At 32.2% G+C, this 19338-nt stretch overlaps 1 protein-coding gene across 9 annotated transcripts in view; it reads right to left on the bottom strand.

The window, feature by feature from the left end:
* Positions 1–904: 904 nt before the first annotated feature.
* Positions 905–19338, bottom strand: part of LOC118187421 (uncharacterized) — a 136432-nt gene continuing 117998 nt past the window's right edge. For all 9 annotated transcript variants that reach the window (XM_085808627.1, XM_085808634.1, XM_085808633.1 and 6 more), the window contains 3 exons: positions 16833–16916; positions 9830–9982; positions 905–2729 (listed from right to left, as the gene is read on the bottom strand). In XM_085808627.1, the coding sequence (XP_085664753.1) occupies positions 2521–2729; positions 9830–9982; positions 16833–16893 (423 nt within the window). In that variant the 5' untranslated portion in view covers positions 16894–16916 and the 3' untranslated portion in view covers positions 905–2520. The remainder of the gene's footprint in view (positions 2730–9829; positions 9983–16832; positions 16917–19338) is intronic.

Consider the following 19338-nt stretch of genomic DNA (forward strand, 5'->3'; position numbering starts at 1 on the left):
TGCATTTTGCGTTCTCAAAGTTTGTTAATCTGAAACTTTGCTTGCTAATGAACTCAATTATTTGAAATCAGTTGCCGTCGATGAGGCTTTTCTTCCGTGGTCAGTGACAATTTTCAATAGACAATTTTCATCTTGCCATCAAAGAAGACATTTCGCTATTAGAAATAACATTAATAACCATGTTGTGCTTCCGTTCCATCCTTCTTTCAGTAATAAAATTGCACGAATTCTCCAGAAGTGTAAATTTCAAGTCATTTTCTCGCCTATCAATAAAATTATGGTTCGATTTCCAAAAATCCCGTTTCTGACTTTATTTTTGGGGGAATTAATAGCATATCTTGTCAGTGTGATTTGAGATATATCGGCCAGATTAAAATAGCGTTAAAGTTTCACATCAAGGAACAAAATTCTTATGTCTTATGTCATCTTAATCTTATGCCAAAAATCTTTCTCTTACGAAGGCAATGGTTGAACTCATATGCTCAGCTTCAGAATTGCCATTAGCTTTTTCTAATGTAATAACATGTATGGAGGAATGCATGAGAAAAACAGAAAACGTGTGTTAACTGATGCAAATGTCTCCCATGCTGCTATAACATATTCCCTTTCTACATGTGAGCTGCGGCATCAATGATAAGTATGAAACTTTTTTTCCCCTCCGAAAGTCTTTGAAAAATAAATTCCTTTGAGGAGACAAACAACTCTTGAGCGTTTACTTTCATTTCATTAACCACCCAAACCATGGTACCACGGCCTTAGCGAATGGCACTTTGAGAACTTGTTATCTTATATAATCTATTCACCCAGAGTATTTATAATAACAATATTTTTTAATTACTTTTTCAAAGACACAAACGAAATTTTGGAGATTTCAAAGCATTCAGAAATAAATGATGCTTGAAAATCGAAAGGATAACTTTATTTGCTATACAATGAAAGCTGCACATTATTACACATCAAATTTACTTCCATCATGCGTACAAGAAATGGAAATAAGGAAGTATAACATTCAACAGTTTGGTGAATAATATTTTGCTTTTACAAAGCGCAGTATATTCTCATTAAGGCCATAATTCAATACACTGCTTAACAATAGCAATATTGACAAAAAGAAATATATAAGCATTTGCCAAGTTGGACCATTCGCGCATAAAAAGTTGTACAAATTTATACTGTTTCTTAGAGTTGTCAAAAATACATTTTATGAATTTCAATATATTTTTAAATTAGTTTTAATGTTTCAATAAACACTTTTGATAAATGCATGATAAAGATGGTATAAATTCTTCAACCTTTAAAACACACTAAAATATAACAAATGTCACATCCATAATGGAGATTTTAAATCTAATGTGGATATAAGAGATCAATTAACAAAAAATTTCATTCTTAACATAAAATGATGAAAATCTTTCTTTGAAGGGAACAATTTTCATGCATATAATTTCTTTACATTAATTTTCACTGCGTATATATTTCAGCCTACTTGAAATACAGATGCTGACTGTGCTTTAAAAATGCTAGCTGAAGCTATAGCATAAAAATATATTCAGCATTTCACAATGCTCAATAAATAACATTTACAGTAAAAATTCAAGCCCTTTGATAAATATTTTACAAATGATTATTCTGGGTATTGAATTTAAACAACAGAGAGGGATTGTTCCCAAAGTATAAGCTGTTGCCTTCCGGCAACACATTGCAAAGCAATACAGTTTACAAATTGCTGTGCAGAGGACACATGTAAGTTCACACGTCATCCTATGATCATACATATCACATATAAGTAGTATACATGCACAGACAGTACAACAATAACACGCATAGCAGATCATTCTATATGTGCGTTGCTGAAGTTCAAAGCACTATGATTTGAAATAAGTACTGGTTGATCGACTGAGAAATATATATGTTTCTACATTACATGTAAACCATTCTTCTTATTAAAAATTTTGGTAATTTAAGAAATAACCAAAATAATTATTTTTGTCTCATACTGCTTCCAAACTCTAACATACATTAGACTGGGATGTTGCAGAAATTTAAGTTATAGCACTGGAAGTAGTTTAAAATAATAATTACCTAATATACATAGAAAAACATGTGTGAATCAAAAGCACAAACATTCTTCATTGGGAGTGACTAGAAACTCTACATTCCTACAATTTACTTCAAGATATGATGAAAATATTCCCCATAAGAATAAAATGAAAAATCATTAGAATAAATACAAAACTTTCCTTCTTAGAAAACTGTGCTCCATCTAAAATTTATCTAACTAGTGATTGTTAACAGCTAGTAGAGAATGATATATTGCTCAAGAAAAAATTAGTGTAAAAAGTTATGCACGTCACACAATTCTAATAATTTTACCACTTTTAACAATTGACTTCTTATAAAAACCCTTATATTTACCTTAACAATTGAAATAATAATTCTGTTTGAAAAAGTTAAATGTAACAGCATCATTATGCTTTTGATGAAAGTACTGATACCCAAATATCTTCTAAAATGAAATCACTATAACCTTGTGTACCATTTCCATAACATCACGACCATAAAAACAGCAATGGGTACAGCACTTGATTGAAGCACAACTGAATCATTGCATAAATCTTTATCGCAAGTACAACGAACAAGCCTCCAGCCTGCAGACTGTTCAGTCTGGCAATCATTTGTCAGCTTTTGACCATGATGAAGACAATTTCTCCACCATTGCTCCAGCTCATCTACACAAAAAGAAAATTTAATTATATGCACAAATATGCATTGGTGTATATAGAAGATAATAAAAAAAGGTATATAGAATACACGTTACACGTAGAACTAATCATCTAAATCAATAACGATAAACTATGACTCGTTAACCCCTATGATGCAAAAACAGCCATTCGAGGAGGGGAGTACTCGCTTGCTTATGAGAGCAGCTGTATGAATATAATACATGTGAATATAATTAGGGCTTGTTTATGTTTTCTTTCTTCCATTGCTGCGAAATGAAATGGATACCTCTTTATTCGTGCATGGATTCATCTTCCCCAAATTAATTTCGAAAGTAAAAGTTTTAATTTTGAATCAGTTTTCGTCTACAGTGCTAGGCCAACATCTCAACTCAAACATAACTAAGTACGATTTCAACATTGACTATCAGACTGAAATGTTGTTTACATTACCTGAACACATAAAAATTGTAAGCACAAGCAATTACAAATACGTAAAAGTTGTCAGCACAAGCAATTACAAATACATAAAAATTGTCAGCACAAGCAATTACAAATACATAAAAATTGTCAGCACAAGCAATTACAAATAAAATTAAAGAAAAACTCTGTTTTTAGTTATATGTTATTATAACCCTTAAATGATCGATAAAGGATAGCTAATCTTACTTTAGAGGGCAAAACCAAACTGACCTAGTTTATATAATGTGCACTTTAAATTGAAAGTAAAAATGGTTGCAAACCATGAAAATAAGTACTAATCACGAATCTAAGCAATAACAACTACAAATTTAGAAACTATTTAAAAAACGGAAAATTTGGGGGACTTAATCTCTAATGATATGCAAATCAAAATCATTGCCGAGTGGATAAAATGACACGAATAAGCACAAGCTATAATAAGTTTATTCGTAGAAGATAACTAAGAGCAAATCAGAAAAACTGAATTGTACCTTTGAAGTTACTAAAACAAATTCCAAAACACAAATCAGTTAGTTGATTCAGGAGCTACCTGCCATATGACCGACTTTTCACGAAATCAGGCAGAAGCAAATTCGGGCAAATAACAATTGCTTATATAACTCAAATAAAATCCAAGGACATAAGAGAAGATTACTTATACTACATAGAAGACAAAAGTAATCAAATAGAAATTAAATTCAGACATGTTTCATATGCCCCAGATCTTGAAGAAGGATTAATATCCGTATGAAAAATCGCAAACGTTCGATTTGTAGAAAGCAGTTGGAGAAAAAAAGAGAAAAGAAGAAAAGAAAAGAATTTTAAATAAAATAATCGAATCACAAGAAGAAAAAGCTGAAACTACAATTACTGAAAGAAACAAAAACAGTATAGATCTTTGGCACCGAAATCTAGAACATAGAGATTATGAACCTATCAAAAACCTTGAGAGTAATGATACAGATCAGTGGGAAAAATCAGAAGGAACAACTAATATGAATGGTGCATTAGAAGTAAACTATCTTACAGAACCCCAAACGAAACAAATAGAGAGCAAACTCAGGTCTGGATTTAATACATTTGTGGACCGACTAGTATGATATTATTAGGCGGAAAGAAGTACTTCATAATATTTATTGATGATTATTTGAGATACAGAACAGTCTATTTGCTAGATATAGAAGATGAAGCTAAAACAATCTGTAACCATGACAAAGAAAGAAGCCAAAATTCTTAAGGACAGAGAATGGATGAGAATACACAAAGAGACTGAAGAATATCTAAAAGAAGAGGGAATCGAACATCACACCACAGTCAGCAAGCAGAAAGAAAAAAAAATGGATACATAACAAAAATGACAGGATAGCTATTACTCAATTCTGAACTCAAAACCAAATTCTGGAAGAAAGATAATGACAGCAGCTGATCTGGAAAAGAGACTACTATCTAGATCAATAAAAAATACCCTATACGTTGCGAAATGACTAAAAGCCACATTTAAGACATATCAAAATTTTTATCAGCACACTAAAGCAGAAAAGAATAAATCTGGATGAAAAAGCAGAAAGACAAATGCTCTATAGATAGTTTTCTACTAACAGGATAAAGGTCACACTAGGAATAGAGTGATTGTACTAAAGGATATAGAATCTATATGACAACAAACAACATCGTCATCAAAAGAATATAAAAAATAAATTTCAACAAATAAACAACCAAAATAAAGAAATACAATGGACTTTTAAAGAAAATAAATCTGCAAAGTCAATAGGTTATTTTGAAGCAGATAGATGTGAAATGCCCTCGCCAAGACTCGAACCTTCACCTCTCGAATACGCCTCGAGTGTGCTACTGTTACACCACGAAGGCATTGTGGAAGGAGGGAGAAAAAAACCTTATATGCTCCCTTATTTGAAGTGCGACTGGGGAGTTAGGGGACCCAACGCCAAATCCTGGTGATGACGAATTATTATCCAACACCTCTTAGTTCAACCACCACTTCAGAGTCATTACGATTTTTTTGAAGCAGGTGACGTGAAAAATGTGCAATGCTCTCGCCGGAACTCAAACCTTAACCCCTCGAATACGCACCGAGTATTCTACCGTTACACCACGAAGGCATGATGGATTGGGGGGGATATCTTATAAATCTACAGAACCATGTCCAGATACAGCAGAAAGAGGAATGTAATTAGAAATGACGAAACTTTACAATTGCTGAGAATATCCCACAGAACAACCAAAATAATCTCAACAAATATATCCTCATGTACGGCAAGGAATGACGAAATTAAAATTCCTAAAGACTAGAAAAGAAAAGAGCAAACTTTTCCAACGAAAGAAAAAGACACATGGTTGAAATCCCTCCAAAAAGAAATGGATTTCGCAAAGAACAGTAAAACACTGGAACAAGATAAGTTTCTTCTAGGAAGAATGTTGCAGCAACAGACATATCAGCAACAGGAAATAAATGGACTTCCAGAACAAATCATGATATGACAAAAAATATCGTCAAATATAAAACTCGTCAGATAGCTAAAGAATATTGCCAAAAATTTGGGCTTGGCCACGATTAAATACTAACTTCAGTCACAAAATACAAGATAATAAGAATAATCCTATCGAAGGCAACTCAGAAAAATATAAAAAATATACATGCAAATCTTTATTGATATAAAAATAGCATTCCTACGTGGAGATCTGAAAGAAGATATATATATAAATCAATCAAAAGTTTAAGTTCCACCAGGAGAAGAAATCAAAGCCTGTAAACTAAATAAAAATATTTATGGATTAAAGCTGGCAGCCAGAAACTGGAATCACAAAATAGCTGAAAGTCTATGCATGGAAAGGATACATCCAAGGAAACGCTGATCCTCGCTCCTTATCATTACACAAAATACAAGAACTCATATAAATATATATGATGACATATTAGTCAAGAGTGATACACATGAATCAATTCGAAAAGTTAAACAAATATGCAAAGAATATTTTTACATTCAGAATCTTCGAAAAACATTTATGTATTTAGAAAATGAAATCAAAAAAGAAAAGGATGAAAATTTAAAATTTGTTAAGCTGTACAAGATTAATAATGAATAAAATAATAATGGTGAATTATAAAAGAATCCATCCGTGAGTATGAAATTTATGAAAACGAAAACGAACAAGAAATCAATTTTCCTGATAATTAGAAGTACAGGAAAGCAGTAGGAGCACTTTCGTAGATCCTACATAACATATTTTGTTGGAATACTTAGCAGAAAAATGGGAAAGCCACCGATATCCAACTGGTATGTGTAAGTAAAGTTATTCAGCATTCAAAAGCTACATTCATTTGAAAATTACGCTTGAAACAAAACAGTGAAGCTATCATCAAAGCAAACAATGACGGTCATCAAGCCAAAGACAGTTCTGACAGAAAATCTTCCATCAGGGTTACAATAGAGTGCCACGGGCGAGCAAGAAAGAGATGCTTTGCTTTATTTTCTACAGAAGCTGATCATATTGCTCTGACTTAAAATTCATAAGAACTCCAGTGCATGAAACAACTAACAACTAGCATTAGGAGATACATCAAATAACACTGTAAGATACTATTGCCGTTGTGGCTCAGGACATAATTATTACATTATTTTAGATGCTCAAATTACTTTACAGCAGAACATATATTTACAATAGCACACATTACAAATACACTTTGAAAAGACAACATTTTACAAACTTTACAGAAATTTACGAATGTATATTACGAGACATCTAAATACAGAAGTTGTATAAAGAGTTAAATTTCTCGAAACAAACTGAGTGAATATTAATATATTATAATAACGAGGCTTCGAGTTTTGCAAGTTTGTCAATAATATGGGCAGTGCTTGCACCATATGACATTATTTTACCATAAACTTGCAGAAGGCTTGTGCATTGCTACTGGGGTTTTAGGAACAGATGGTAACATAATGGTCTGGGATACCAATTTCTGTATAGACAAAGAGATCGGTGTTTGTGCCTATTAAAATATTCGGGAAAAGGAACGTGTTGTGTAATAAATCTTTTTAACTGCGGGGAAGTGATGTTGCGTTTGTCATCTACTTGCGTGATGTAGTAGTATATGCGACGGCCTTATTTACATTCATACCACTCTATTTGCCATTGGATTTGTGCCTTGCGTTTTAGTTGTTTTTTCAATTATGAGTGTGGTCAAAAACGCTGATTGTGGATAATGAATATTTCCTGATGTTGCCTCCTTGGCTAATTTGTCAGTAATTTCGTTTCCACTCACACCAGCATGCACATATTCCCCCATGAGAGAGTGATGTTATGATGTTGATGCCTAAATAAGCCTCTCTGGATTTGTGTAATTACAGGGAATGCGTGTTGATGGTTGAGTACGGACAGAAGTACCGACATGCTGTCTGTGTAGATAGTGATGTCTTGTAGGTTTCGTTCGGTGATAAAGTAAAAAAGATATATACAGATATGTTCTAGATACCTTTCCCAAGACTGCATTTTGAACTTTCATAGAAAGTAACTGGATTTGTTTTTGATCACGCAGCTCACTGAATCATAATATATCTGCTCAACCAAAAGAATAGGAATGAACTGCGATTCTTCACCTCTACGATGAAAAAATAGAGCTTACCACCAAACACTATCAAAGGAAACATAACCTGCCTCGTACTAAAGAGGTTCTTTTATAGATATAAGCAGCTGTAAATTTTATTAGTGCTTGTTCCCTGTTTTCCCCCCTATACTGTTGTGAAAGAAAATGGATCATTGTTTATCCTTATGTGGGAACATCTTCTCCCACTTACTTTCAAAAGGTTAAGAATTGAAATTTTGAATCTATTTTTGCTCATTGATAGCTACTGCATACAACCAGTGTCCGAAGACACTACGCATACTTTCAACAATATAGACTAGTCTCATTTCTGTCTTTTTTTAATGATTTCTGCAGCAAATAAAAATGCTTTATAAAACAGAAAGGCTTGTATAATTGACCACAGTGTAAATACGTACATAAACTGAAGGACTGTGATTAAGCTTTATCCTTTAAGAAAGTAATATTAAGTGAAACGTTAATATATAAAAAAACTGTATTATAGAAAACACTTTTATCCAATGAGCATATTAGTTGTTTTTAGGATAATTTAGGCTTGAAAATAACATTCAAATTTTACCACGTTTTTAATTACCTGCACTGACAAAGTACAAAAGCAAGTTGAAATCCCTGAATAAAACTTTTCCCTTCATTAAGATTCTAAAATTAAAAATATTTTTATTTTTTTTATAAGAATGATGCTTTTTTTTATTAACATCTCTAAGAAAGTAAAATTATGTAACAACAACTAACATCTATCAGTTTTTCATGTAATATATGAAAATATATTTTTATATGAAATTTTTCTTTGCCATTAGAAAGCAGTACTTAATAAATATTAAATGTGATTATCATGGCATCAAATAAATAGCTTACTGTGATGACAACTGAGGCATCAAATATAGTGGTAGTATATTTACAATTAAAAACTACTTTAATTAATGAAAAGGAATGACTGAAAGATAATGTGCTTAATAAATACAGACAATTAAAAATGTAAGCAACTGATATTGCAATCATTTTGGTCACCATATTAGAGCTGATTTATTCAGGATTTTATGTTCTGAGATTACTCGAGTAATTTAACAGTTTGCATGCTTTTTCATCACATTAAAACATGTATTAACCTAACAGTCTCAATCTACTGTTTCAATAGATGAAAATGTTTGGTTATTCTCTCCTTTCTTATGGAATTATCACATGTAGCGACATCCAATCCTGTAAGAAATTTTTCCAAGAAAAGCGTTTCTTCCAGTACTTATTTGAACTGGTAAGGTATTTTAGAAGGCTGGGGAAAATTTTCGTGTAGGACAGAAAGGATGTACTTCTGGGAGGTCTTCGCATGACGTCAACCAATGAGGATTACTGAAAGTGAAGATTCCTGAAAATATTTCTTCCAACGCACAGCTGAGGGAAGCTAGAAAGTTTGAAACTGGTTTTATGCTGCAGCACATTAAAATCATAAATCAATATCAACAAAAATGAGGTATGTCGCAAAACTGAGGTCTGTTTATTCGCATTTATCACTGTATACATTCTGATATTTCCGAGCATTTGTGAGTTATATTATTTCTATCATCTAATCAATAACTAAAGATATAGCTGTGATACAATGGTGACGTCAACTAACAAAATGCGTAAGGGTTACTAAGCTCTCTGTCTGAGAAGCGTCAGAAGTTCAGTTTTTAAGTAAGAGATCTGAAGTGAGGTCAGAATAGAAGAGGGTTCATAGAAGCCAATAGTAAAAACAAAATTGTCATGTTACTAAGATAATTAATGTACACAATTCAATTTATAGTAGTGTAGTTTAGTGATTCAATGTCCAGTTGTGTATGTATAAATAGATATGAAAGATATGAAGATGTGTTGACTATTGTGTCGAGGGAAGAAGAAGACAGGGATATACTGCATTCCTTCTGTAATAAACATCTTTCTAAACATATACTGAAATGCAGAAAATAAAATTATAACAGATGCTACACGATAATTACTAAGAAAGAAATCAAATAAATTTACAGTACTTTCAAAATTAAAAATATCTTACCATTTGCATCATATCGAACAACAGATTCACAGGCGTATTCGCACTCATCATTGTACGCATTCTGATGCTGGAATTTATCTTCCGAGCATTTGTCAGTTCTGTTATTTCTGTCATCTGGTGAATAACTACAGATATAGCATTTGATGCAATTTCCTACGGTGAGAAAGATCTATAAATTCAAAGCAACTTCAGAAGAAATATACTGTTTTGAAGCTGTAATACTTGCAGAAGACAAAAGAAAATATTAAAAATTATGCTTGCTGAAAGAGAAACATTTAAGTGCAAAATAATCAGATTACAAATTCATAACACAGGTCAAAACAAACAAGAACTATTTAACCTAGAAATAGAGCCTTCATGGAAGACTAACGTAGTCTGCTCTGTTCTTGAACTCCAGAGAATGATCTGGGAAAAATATACAGCTGTTTCTGTGAATTCAAAAGCAGCAGTGTCAGTTAAAATCAGCTGCTAAATCCTTTTACGTAATCCATCAGCTTTCTAAATATGAAATGTTTGAATGCTAAAGGTGAGCTTACGGCGGTATTTGGCAGCATTTGTGAAATTTCAGAAAGTTGCAAAAGAATACTATATAACTGATCTTAAAAAAATAGATTTGCCTATTTCATACTGTTAATTTACTACATTAAGTTTCCAGTTAGAATTTTTAATGCTTTTTCAATAAGCAGAATCATTTAATAGTAGTTTCAGTTCGATACTTACATATTTATGCAATATGCAATATTCTAATTAACGAAAATAATTTTATACGTATGTAAACTATTTCCTCAATGCTTCACCGAATTTGTAATCTACACTTTGAATTAAAGACATGTTTGTCTTACTTCGGATAGCCATCGCTCATTAGTTACTTATATATGCTTAAATATAAGCAAAATCTTATTACAATTAATCTACATTTAGTATTCAAACTACAGTTTTGAGCAATTCTCAAAAACGTGAACTTATTTTCAATTTGGTACGTATAGCGGTTGTAAGATTTATTATTATTATGCTCATTTTTTCACTGTATGTCATGAGCACCTACAGTTAATCCACAATCAGCATACTAATAGTCACATGAAACATACATCGTTTACGCAGCATGAATGCAAAATGAAGTATATTCCGACATTAAGATGATTTTCGGAACTTCAATGAACTCTGACCGCATTTTTTAAATCACAGAGATTTTCTTTCTTTGTTTTTTTAATCTTGTTAATTTAGTTTGTATTGAAAATAAGAATATACACTACTGACTGATCTTAAAAAATAGAACACTTATTAGTAATACAATTACAATTTTTTTCAGGATATTAAAATAAGCAATACAGAACAAATGGTTCATAAATTTTAGAGCTATGCAAATGGCAGCTTAAAATGTACTCATTAAAATTAGCCTTGATTCTTTAATAAGCGTGTCATGGTTAAATAGGATTTAATCTGCATTCAGCAACAGATAACTCTACATCTATGCTATATAATATGATTATTACATATGATGACATGTGAGGCCAGTTTTCAGAGACGGGAGCTTCTACCATTAGAAGGTTCCTAGCTGAGACATTTTTCATTGGAACCGATGTCCTGGATATCTACATGGGACAATTTATAACTGAATCGAAAATGTTTTGTTTGAAGCTTTTTCCCTCGTAGGATTTCCTAAAAAAAACTGGTTTTTACATAAATCAACGAGATATACCGAAAACTAAAATTCCGGGAAATGTCTCTTTCAACGCGTTGTTGAGAGTAGCTTGTAGATGTGATACCTGTTATAGATAACCGTATGATTACGTCAGCAGCTTTGACAGAGGTTGCATTATAGGCATAAGAGAATTCATTTCTTCTTTTTATTGTATTACTAGGCAAAATAGTGGAGAGTTTTTCTGTGGTTGAAGAGTATATACAAACTGGTTTAAAGAAATGCAAAGAACATGAAAAGAAGGTTTTGGAGATTATATGGAGATACCCATCATCTCATCAGGACGCTTATGATTAACCATTCTGCATCATCACAACCAGAATGCAATGGCGCGATGAATGTTACATGTGGCAAAATGAGTGCCATGACTTTGTCTTACAGTTTTGTTATAGCAACTTACAGTTTTATTATTATTACTTCATAGCAACTTACAGTTTTGTTAGGGGAAAATTATGGTTGCATATATAGCGAGGATATGCTGCTGAAAAAACTATTCTTACCACGCATAACATACCTAGAAGAATTCTGACAAGGGATGATACTAGATTTAACAGTAAATCCCTCTCATAAGAGACCAAGGCTTATAATAAGATCATAATAAGTGCTCGATATGTCAGTTATATTTTACTACCAGTCATTTTCATACATTTACTTTGTTTCCTTCAACAGGACAATACCAGTCTTCATATAGCAGTAGAAAGAGAGCCTTCAGAAGAGATAACAAACTCGTACTTCTTAACTGACTCCTTATATCACCTAAAATTATCTGCCCCGGAAAATATGGGGATATGATCAAAGGGAAGATGTGCTAATAATAATCCTCAGTCAAATGATAGTGAGCTTTTGATATGAATTAAATTAATGCAGCTTGGATGGCTATTACAAAAGAAACCATTAAAACTTTAATTCAGGGCCACAAAGTGTAAAGCAAGTGATACAAGTCAGAACGCATTAATGTAAATAAGGTGCATTGTTTTAGAAAGCTTATCACTTGTTCTGCATTGCTCACTTTATGCATCTTATAAAATAAAATCTGTACTTCCATTCCTTCCAGATGTTCTCTTTCCTAAAAACAGTACTGTACTTCTTTTGCATGAAATGTTATAAAAGTATAAACGAACACTTACTAAACAAAATTAATAAATACAATATAAGTGATTAAAGCTTACACAAGAATAAATGCTTGAAAATTATGGGTGTATCTATTTGTTATTTCATATTTTGTTCCAAGAGTCGATCATCTAGATGTAAGGAAAGCATTATAAAATTCTAGAAAATCAAAACATATTGCTCCATTCCTTAATATCGGGTCATTTGGAAAGTTCTGCTGTTTCTCAAACTGAAGTGCGTTTTCCTCTCATTATTTTATTACTGCTGAAAAGGAGTGACCTTGATCAAAGGAGATGTTTTTCCGCACATGGTTTTGCATAATTCTAGTTATGTCTTGATGCAGTTTTTGTTTCAATGCAGTGTTACTGAGAACCCAAAAATTCATTTTTGTCATATTACATTCTTTCACTTAAAATAAAAAAGATAAAAATGCTAGTCAGACTGTTCATAAAATTTATACAGTGTAATTGACAAAGTGTTGTTTCATGATCCAGTTTAAAGGTGATTTGAGAAGGGCGAAGATTTCAGCCTTGAAGATAAGATATGTCCACTCTATATGACCATCCTTTGTAAATAAGGATATATTAAAAGACCCTGTCTCTGGAAAACTATGTTATACAGTTCAGAAACTTCTGACAGAATAAATATTCCAAAAAGTACAATACAGAAATATATGAAGAAGATTATTTACCCACTACGATGTATGGGTACCCATTACTTTAGCAAAGCAGAATATGCTTGGCTGAGTTTCGGCAAGTGATTCGTTGCTGGAAAGAAATTAAGAAGCTCTTTTTTTAAACGACTTATTACTGTAGTGGATACTACACAATGATGATACAAGAAAAAATAATAAATTAAGCCGAATGAACCTCCTTTAATAACACTGAGAGGGAGCTGCATCCCTGCTTTGTGAATGGTGGGACTACAAAGGAATTTGTAGAGCTGTTGCCACTAAATCAGTAAATAAATTTTTAAAAATGCTGCTTCCAAATGGTAGTTTTAAAAGCAGGAGTTTAAAAGCAGAAGTAGTTTTAAAGCACTGAGAACTGACCACTTGTTGGGATGTTCCTTTCCATCAAGACAATGCTCAACAAATTTTCAACACATTTTCATGAATGTCAGACAGACGTATTTAACATGGCTGGGATGTATCATGTTACCCTCCGTATTCACCAGATCTAGACCTTTAGAATTTTCACTTCTTCAAGTCCCTTCAAACCATCTGAACAGCCTGGAGTTCACTTCTTTGCAGACAGTGAAAAAGCACATCGATGATGTTTTTACTAATAAACCTAATGACTTTTTAAAAGGAAATTTTCCAGTGCCAGAAATATGGCAAAATATCCTAGAACAAAATGGTGTTTATGTGATTCAATAAAATATTTTAATAATCTTGCACTGCATCATTTGTATTTATCATCAAGAAAACACAAAATTTAAAATTTTTAAGACAATTTTTCAAATAATCTTATTTACATATCTACAGAATAGTTAACCTTATTATCACTGTCTTTTCAGATGAGCAGACACATATATTGAAAAATATTGAGAATTCAAAGTTGAAAGACGTTCCTTTTTAACAAATATAAGGGGAAAAAATCAGCCTATAGAAGCTACACATAAATGAAATGCCCAAATACTATTGGAAATTTTTATGCTTTGGTTTACTTATCTGGATGGGAAATACTTCACAAGAGCAAACCAAACATATACATCATGTTACAAAAAATAGGAATACGTCACTATTCCTCAACATGCATAAGCATGAGGTATTTTCTCCCTCCTTTCGGCATGCATTCGTGTAGCACACTCGGCGGGTATTCGAGAGGTTCAGGTTCGAGTCCTGTCAGGGGTACTCCACATCTCCTGCTTCAAAATAACATGTCTACAAATGATGTCTACAAATAATAATGAGTCTACAAATGGTACCCGAAGTAAAAGGTGGTGGGCAATAATTCATCACCATCAGGATTTGGCGAATGGCCCCCTAATACTCTTATATGGGCACTTCAAAAAGGAAAGTATATCAGGTATACAAAAAAAAAAAAAAAAAAAAAAGTCTCTAAAGAGTAAATGCATCAACTAAGGAAGGATATTTAGAAACTTTGATTTCAGTTATATAAGTACAGTAATAATTCCATATCCGCAGGTAATACAGTCTTTCCTAACATAGTTATATCAAAACTGCGTATAATATGCAAAGTTATGTGTAATGTTTTATTCATGTTACATGGAAAACTGCAGTAATAGTCACCTGATAACTTATGCATGGAGAGTGATTACTTTAAGTAGCAATAAAGACTACCATGAGCAGCATTGTTCATGATTCTGTACACTTTCTTTCTGATATGTTTGAATTTCTACAGGGATCCTGAAAATTTTTCTTAACGATTAAAAAACAATTATCAACGAAAGCCCGTTCAAAAATTCACTGAACCTGTATAGCAATGAATCAAGTGCAATTTCAAGGGATGTCATTGTCGTATCCATATTACATGGAAGAATGGTTGCCAGAGCCTACTCCAAAGAGAGATTAGATTTCTGTTTTCCACCCCAATTTTGAGGGAGTGATACCCGGGGTGTGTAGTCCGAGTGTTACCTACCCTTCTCCCCTTTCACCAAGCCACACCAGAGGACTTTCGGTTCGCCGCATATTTAGAATGTCTTCATGCTGCACAGACCCTATACATTTATAAACATCTACGACTTCTCTGGGATTCGGACCCGGGCCCTTCGGTAACGCAGTAGGCTCTCCTAACCACTATACTCTATGGGCGACAATTTCAAGGGATGACAGAATAATTAAAATGCTGCAAAAGCTATGAAACATTGCATTCGTGCATGTGTATTTGCGGTCATGAGCAAATCTGCTATGGGAAAACAAAGAAAACAGTACTGGACACATCTAGACGGCAATAAACTTCCCTGTTATGGGTTATCTGAGAGGGCAAGTATACTTGTAATTCACTAATTTCTTTAACGAAAAAGTAGGTTTTCGACTACAGCAAACTGTGGATAATAAATCTCAGCTACAGAAAGATTACTGAGCTTAATCGATTAACAGAAGTTACATGATGAAAGTGTACCAAAATAAATTGAAAAGTCATTAAGAAAAACTTCAACAAAAAGAGTAAATTTTAGCAAAAGAAAGATTCATCTCTGCAGAAACAGGAAAACAGAATATCAAGTTGCACTTGATTCTTTCTCTCATTTGACGAAAAGCTGAACTTTAACGCGACCATTAGCCATAGAACAGCTGCAAACCAACGTAAGATGGGATATGTTGTTCATCCTTGTTACTAAACAGTTTAAGCATTGTGGCAGAAAACAGCAAAGTGCACATAAGTGAATGGCCTAATGAATAATTAAGGCTTACTGATGAGTTACTTTACCCTTCATGGAACTGCACCTTACTTCCACTGACTTTTAGTTTCTTTTCTTCCCCTTTTCTTTCTTGTGTTTTTTTCCAGCTTCCACTTTCAAAGTATTACTAGTACTCATCAGTTATTTATATTTACAACACATGGAACATGTGGATACAGAATGTTAATCTTCATTTACACTCTTTGTATATTCTTATACAAAAAAAAAAAAAAAAAAAAAAAAAAAAAACTCAGAAACTGAAGGAAAAATGCGCCCAGATAAACTGTAGTATTAGTCAGCATTTTAATTAGATAGATGGACAATGACAGAGTACGCACGGGAGAGAAAGCGAAGCATAGCATATACATATACACATACGTACAGCAGAAGAGAGAGATGGCGTTATCATGGCGTCACTCTACGCATGCGTCAGGAGGAGAGCAGCTGTAAGCTAAGCGGCGGATATTATAATCCAACAGAAATAATACACATAATAAATGATACTTTAAAATACATTCAATAAAATAGTAGAATAACATTAAACTTGAAACTAATTTTATAAAAGCCTTCAGAAAATTCAGAGAAAATAATACTTAAAAATTCTCAAAAAGCCATTATGCAAGGCAGTAGAGGAAATTATTTTAACTATACATAACATAATTTTCATATTATTATACCTCTTTCGTAATTTCATGTTACATTAAGCATTGATTTTAAAATGTATTTGGAATTAATTTTATGTACTGAATTCCGGGCTTTACTTAAAGAAGAACGTATTTCGAATAAACAGTTGTTCAATTTAAAAAATATTTAACAAAATTTACTCCTTACCTTGTGCAATTAAACACCCCAGAATTGTGACTAGAGGGAAATAATGGTACAATGATTCCATCGAGCCGATGCTAATATCTGCACCTGAAAAATTCAATTACAAAAAAGATTAGATAAAAAATGAAAACAAAGCCTGCTAGTATTTCATTCCTAAATGACCTAGTATGTTGCTGCGTGTTCTTAAATCCTGGTAGGAAGCAGAATATATTTTGTCTCTGTCTTATCCTCTACAACTTGTGAAGAAAATGTTGCTGTCGCATAATGCAAAATAGCATGGATGTCAAGATACCAGAGAGTATGCACAGGAACTTGCAATTATTATCATGGACTCCATACATTATCCAAAGAATAATATTTATATTGTCCTACAGGTTGTGAATGCACAAGATCAGATAACTAAATGGGTACAATTTTTAAGGACACTAGACTAAGTAACAGAAAGAAATTACTATAAATGTAAATTCTCAAGGCACATACAGAAAGGGAGAAGAGAAGTTTAAACTTTCTTATACAGATCATAATTAATTTATCAAACTTACTTATTTCATTCCTTACAATATCCTTATGTTTTTATCAGTAAGTTCACTAATAACAATTATATGTACTACTGTTCAATTTTCAATGACTAATGAATCTTTCTTTTTATCATATTTAAGAAATGGTTTCATAAAATTAAGCAGTTACTAGCATCATAAAATATAATTGCATACATTTACAACAAAGATTATGGTAAACTAAATAATTTTAAATGTAAAGAAGACAGCTATAGAAATAAAGAGTTCTAAATATTTTGTACTCATATACTACTTAGAAAGAAACTGAAATACTGTTAGCACTGCAATTTAATTGATTAGAAAAGAAGGATGGAACTTCACATCTGCATAACATAAATAGCATTCTAACTTAATAAATATTAAATTCAAGCATCTTACATAAATGAATATCTGGTACAGGCTACACTCATTTCAATAACCGTATATATTTTTATCCACTGTATATAATAGGGGTTCCCAAACGAGAAAGGGGAATGCGGTCAACCTTTTATATAGATGTTGAGTATTTAGTTTTAGTTTATGAATATAGAATACTAACTTTATTTAATTTTTGGCATTTACCAACATTTTCTATACATTCTTTGTTTAATTTATGAAATACATTAGAAAATAATCTAAATAGCTGTATATATGTATTTTTCAAGATTTGGAAAGGAAGATGCGAATGATCATCTAGCAATGGTGAAAGCGGTGCATGGGGCAAAAAAGCAACTACTGGTATATATTCATATTTAATCACACCCTTTTAACTCAAAGAAAAAAAAAAAAAAAAACAGCAAACTTCCATATATTTTTGCCATATTTGTACTTGAGAAATTATTAAAAATACGTGTTTAATGACACATTATTTTTAATCTTACAATAAAACAAGCCATTTTCTTTTTCTTGAGAAATGATAATTTTTGTTAGGCTGGTTTTTATCAGCTTAAAATTTAAAACTTCAAAATAGAGAAAAACCAAGACATTATTTCCATTTTCTCCTAAGCAAATCGACAAGGCTTATTGAAAAATAATGGCTTTTAATCTAATCAAAATACGTCAGTTAGATAAACACTACATTTGTCTCTTTATAAAATATTTGCTGGAGAACAATACTTACTGTAATGAGTGTGAAACTGCTTTTGCAGCTCTGTGCAAGCTTTTGCAGTTTCCACAGAGCTGCTTTTAAATTACCACATAAAGTTACACAGGAGCAAAATATTTTTGCACATTTGTATTTGCTTGATCCATCTCATATGAATGCCGGTGCAGCAGTACATTCTGCAGCAAAGTGATAATTTGATATCTGAATTGTAAGAAAGCTGATACATTGAGATAACAAAAATGAATATAATGAACTTAGAAGTTTACTTCTGAATAACTGTCATTCACGTTGCGCTCAACTTTATGCTATTTGTTCAGGTTTTGTAAGGGTTCAAATTTCTAAATCTTACTTGTTAAACTGGAATACCATTTACGTAGTTTCTTCAAAATTATAACTTCTAGTCTTCTAATTTATTTCAAATGATACAAGAAATATGGTGATTGGCAACGCTTTAATACAGATTCACAGATCACCATACAGAAACCTACAAAAAACAGGTGTGAAAATTTATCTAAGAAAATTATTTTTTATCTCTTTCCATATCTAATTTACTTTATTTACAGATGAAGGTTAGGAGGTATAAGATCACATAAGATATCAACAACTGAAACAAACTACACTAATCTTAGCCGCCCTCATAAACATCAAAAAGAAAATTTCCAACCCCCACATGTGTGGTCTTCGAGACTATGTGAATGACTAAGAACAGCTATCAAGAATAGCTAACATATTGAATACTTGTAATTTCATCTAAGAATAGCTGGGATTTAAGCAAGATGAAGGTATGAGAGTTTTTTGACTTCTAATATACAAGCGAAGATAATATCAGTTAATTTTTTCTCATAAAGGTCCTATCAGTGCCTTTAGT

Source organism: Stegodyphus dumicola, chromosome X1, assembly GCF_044657685.1.
Source record: "Stegodyphus dumicola isolate Sdum_Otavi_A_Nest chromosome X1, ASM4465768v1".
Classification (NCBI taxonomy): domain Eukaryota; kingdom Metazoa; phylum Arthropoda; class Arachnida; order Araneae; family Eresidae; genus Stegodyphus; species Stegodyphus dumicola.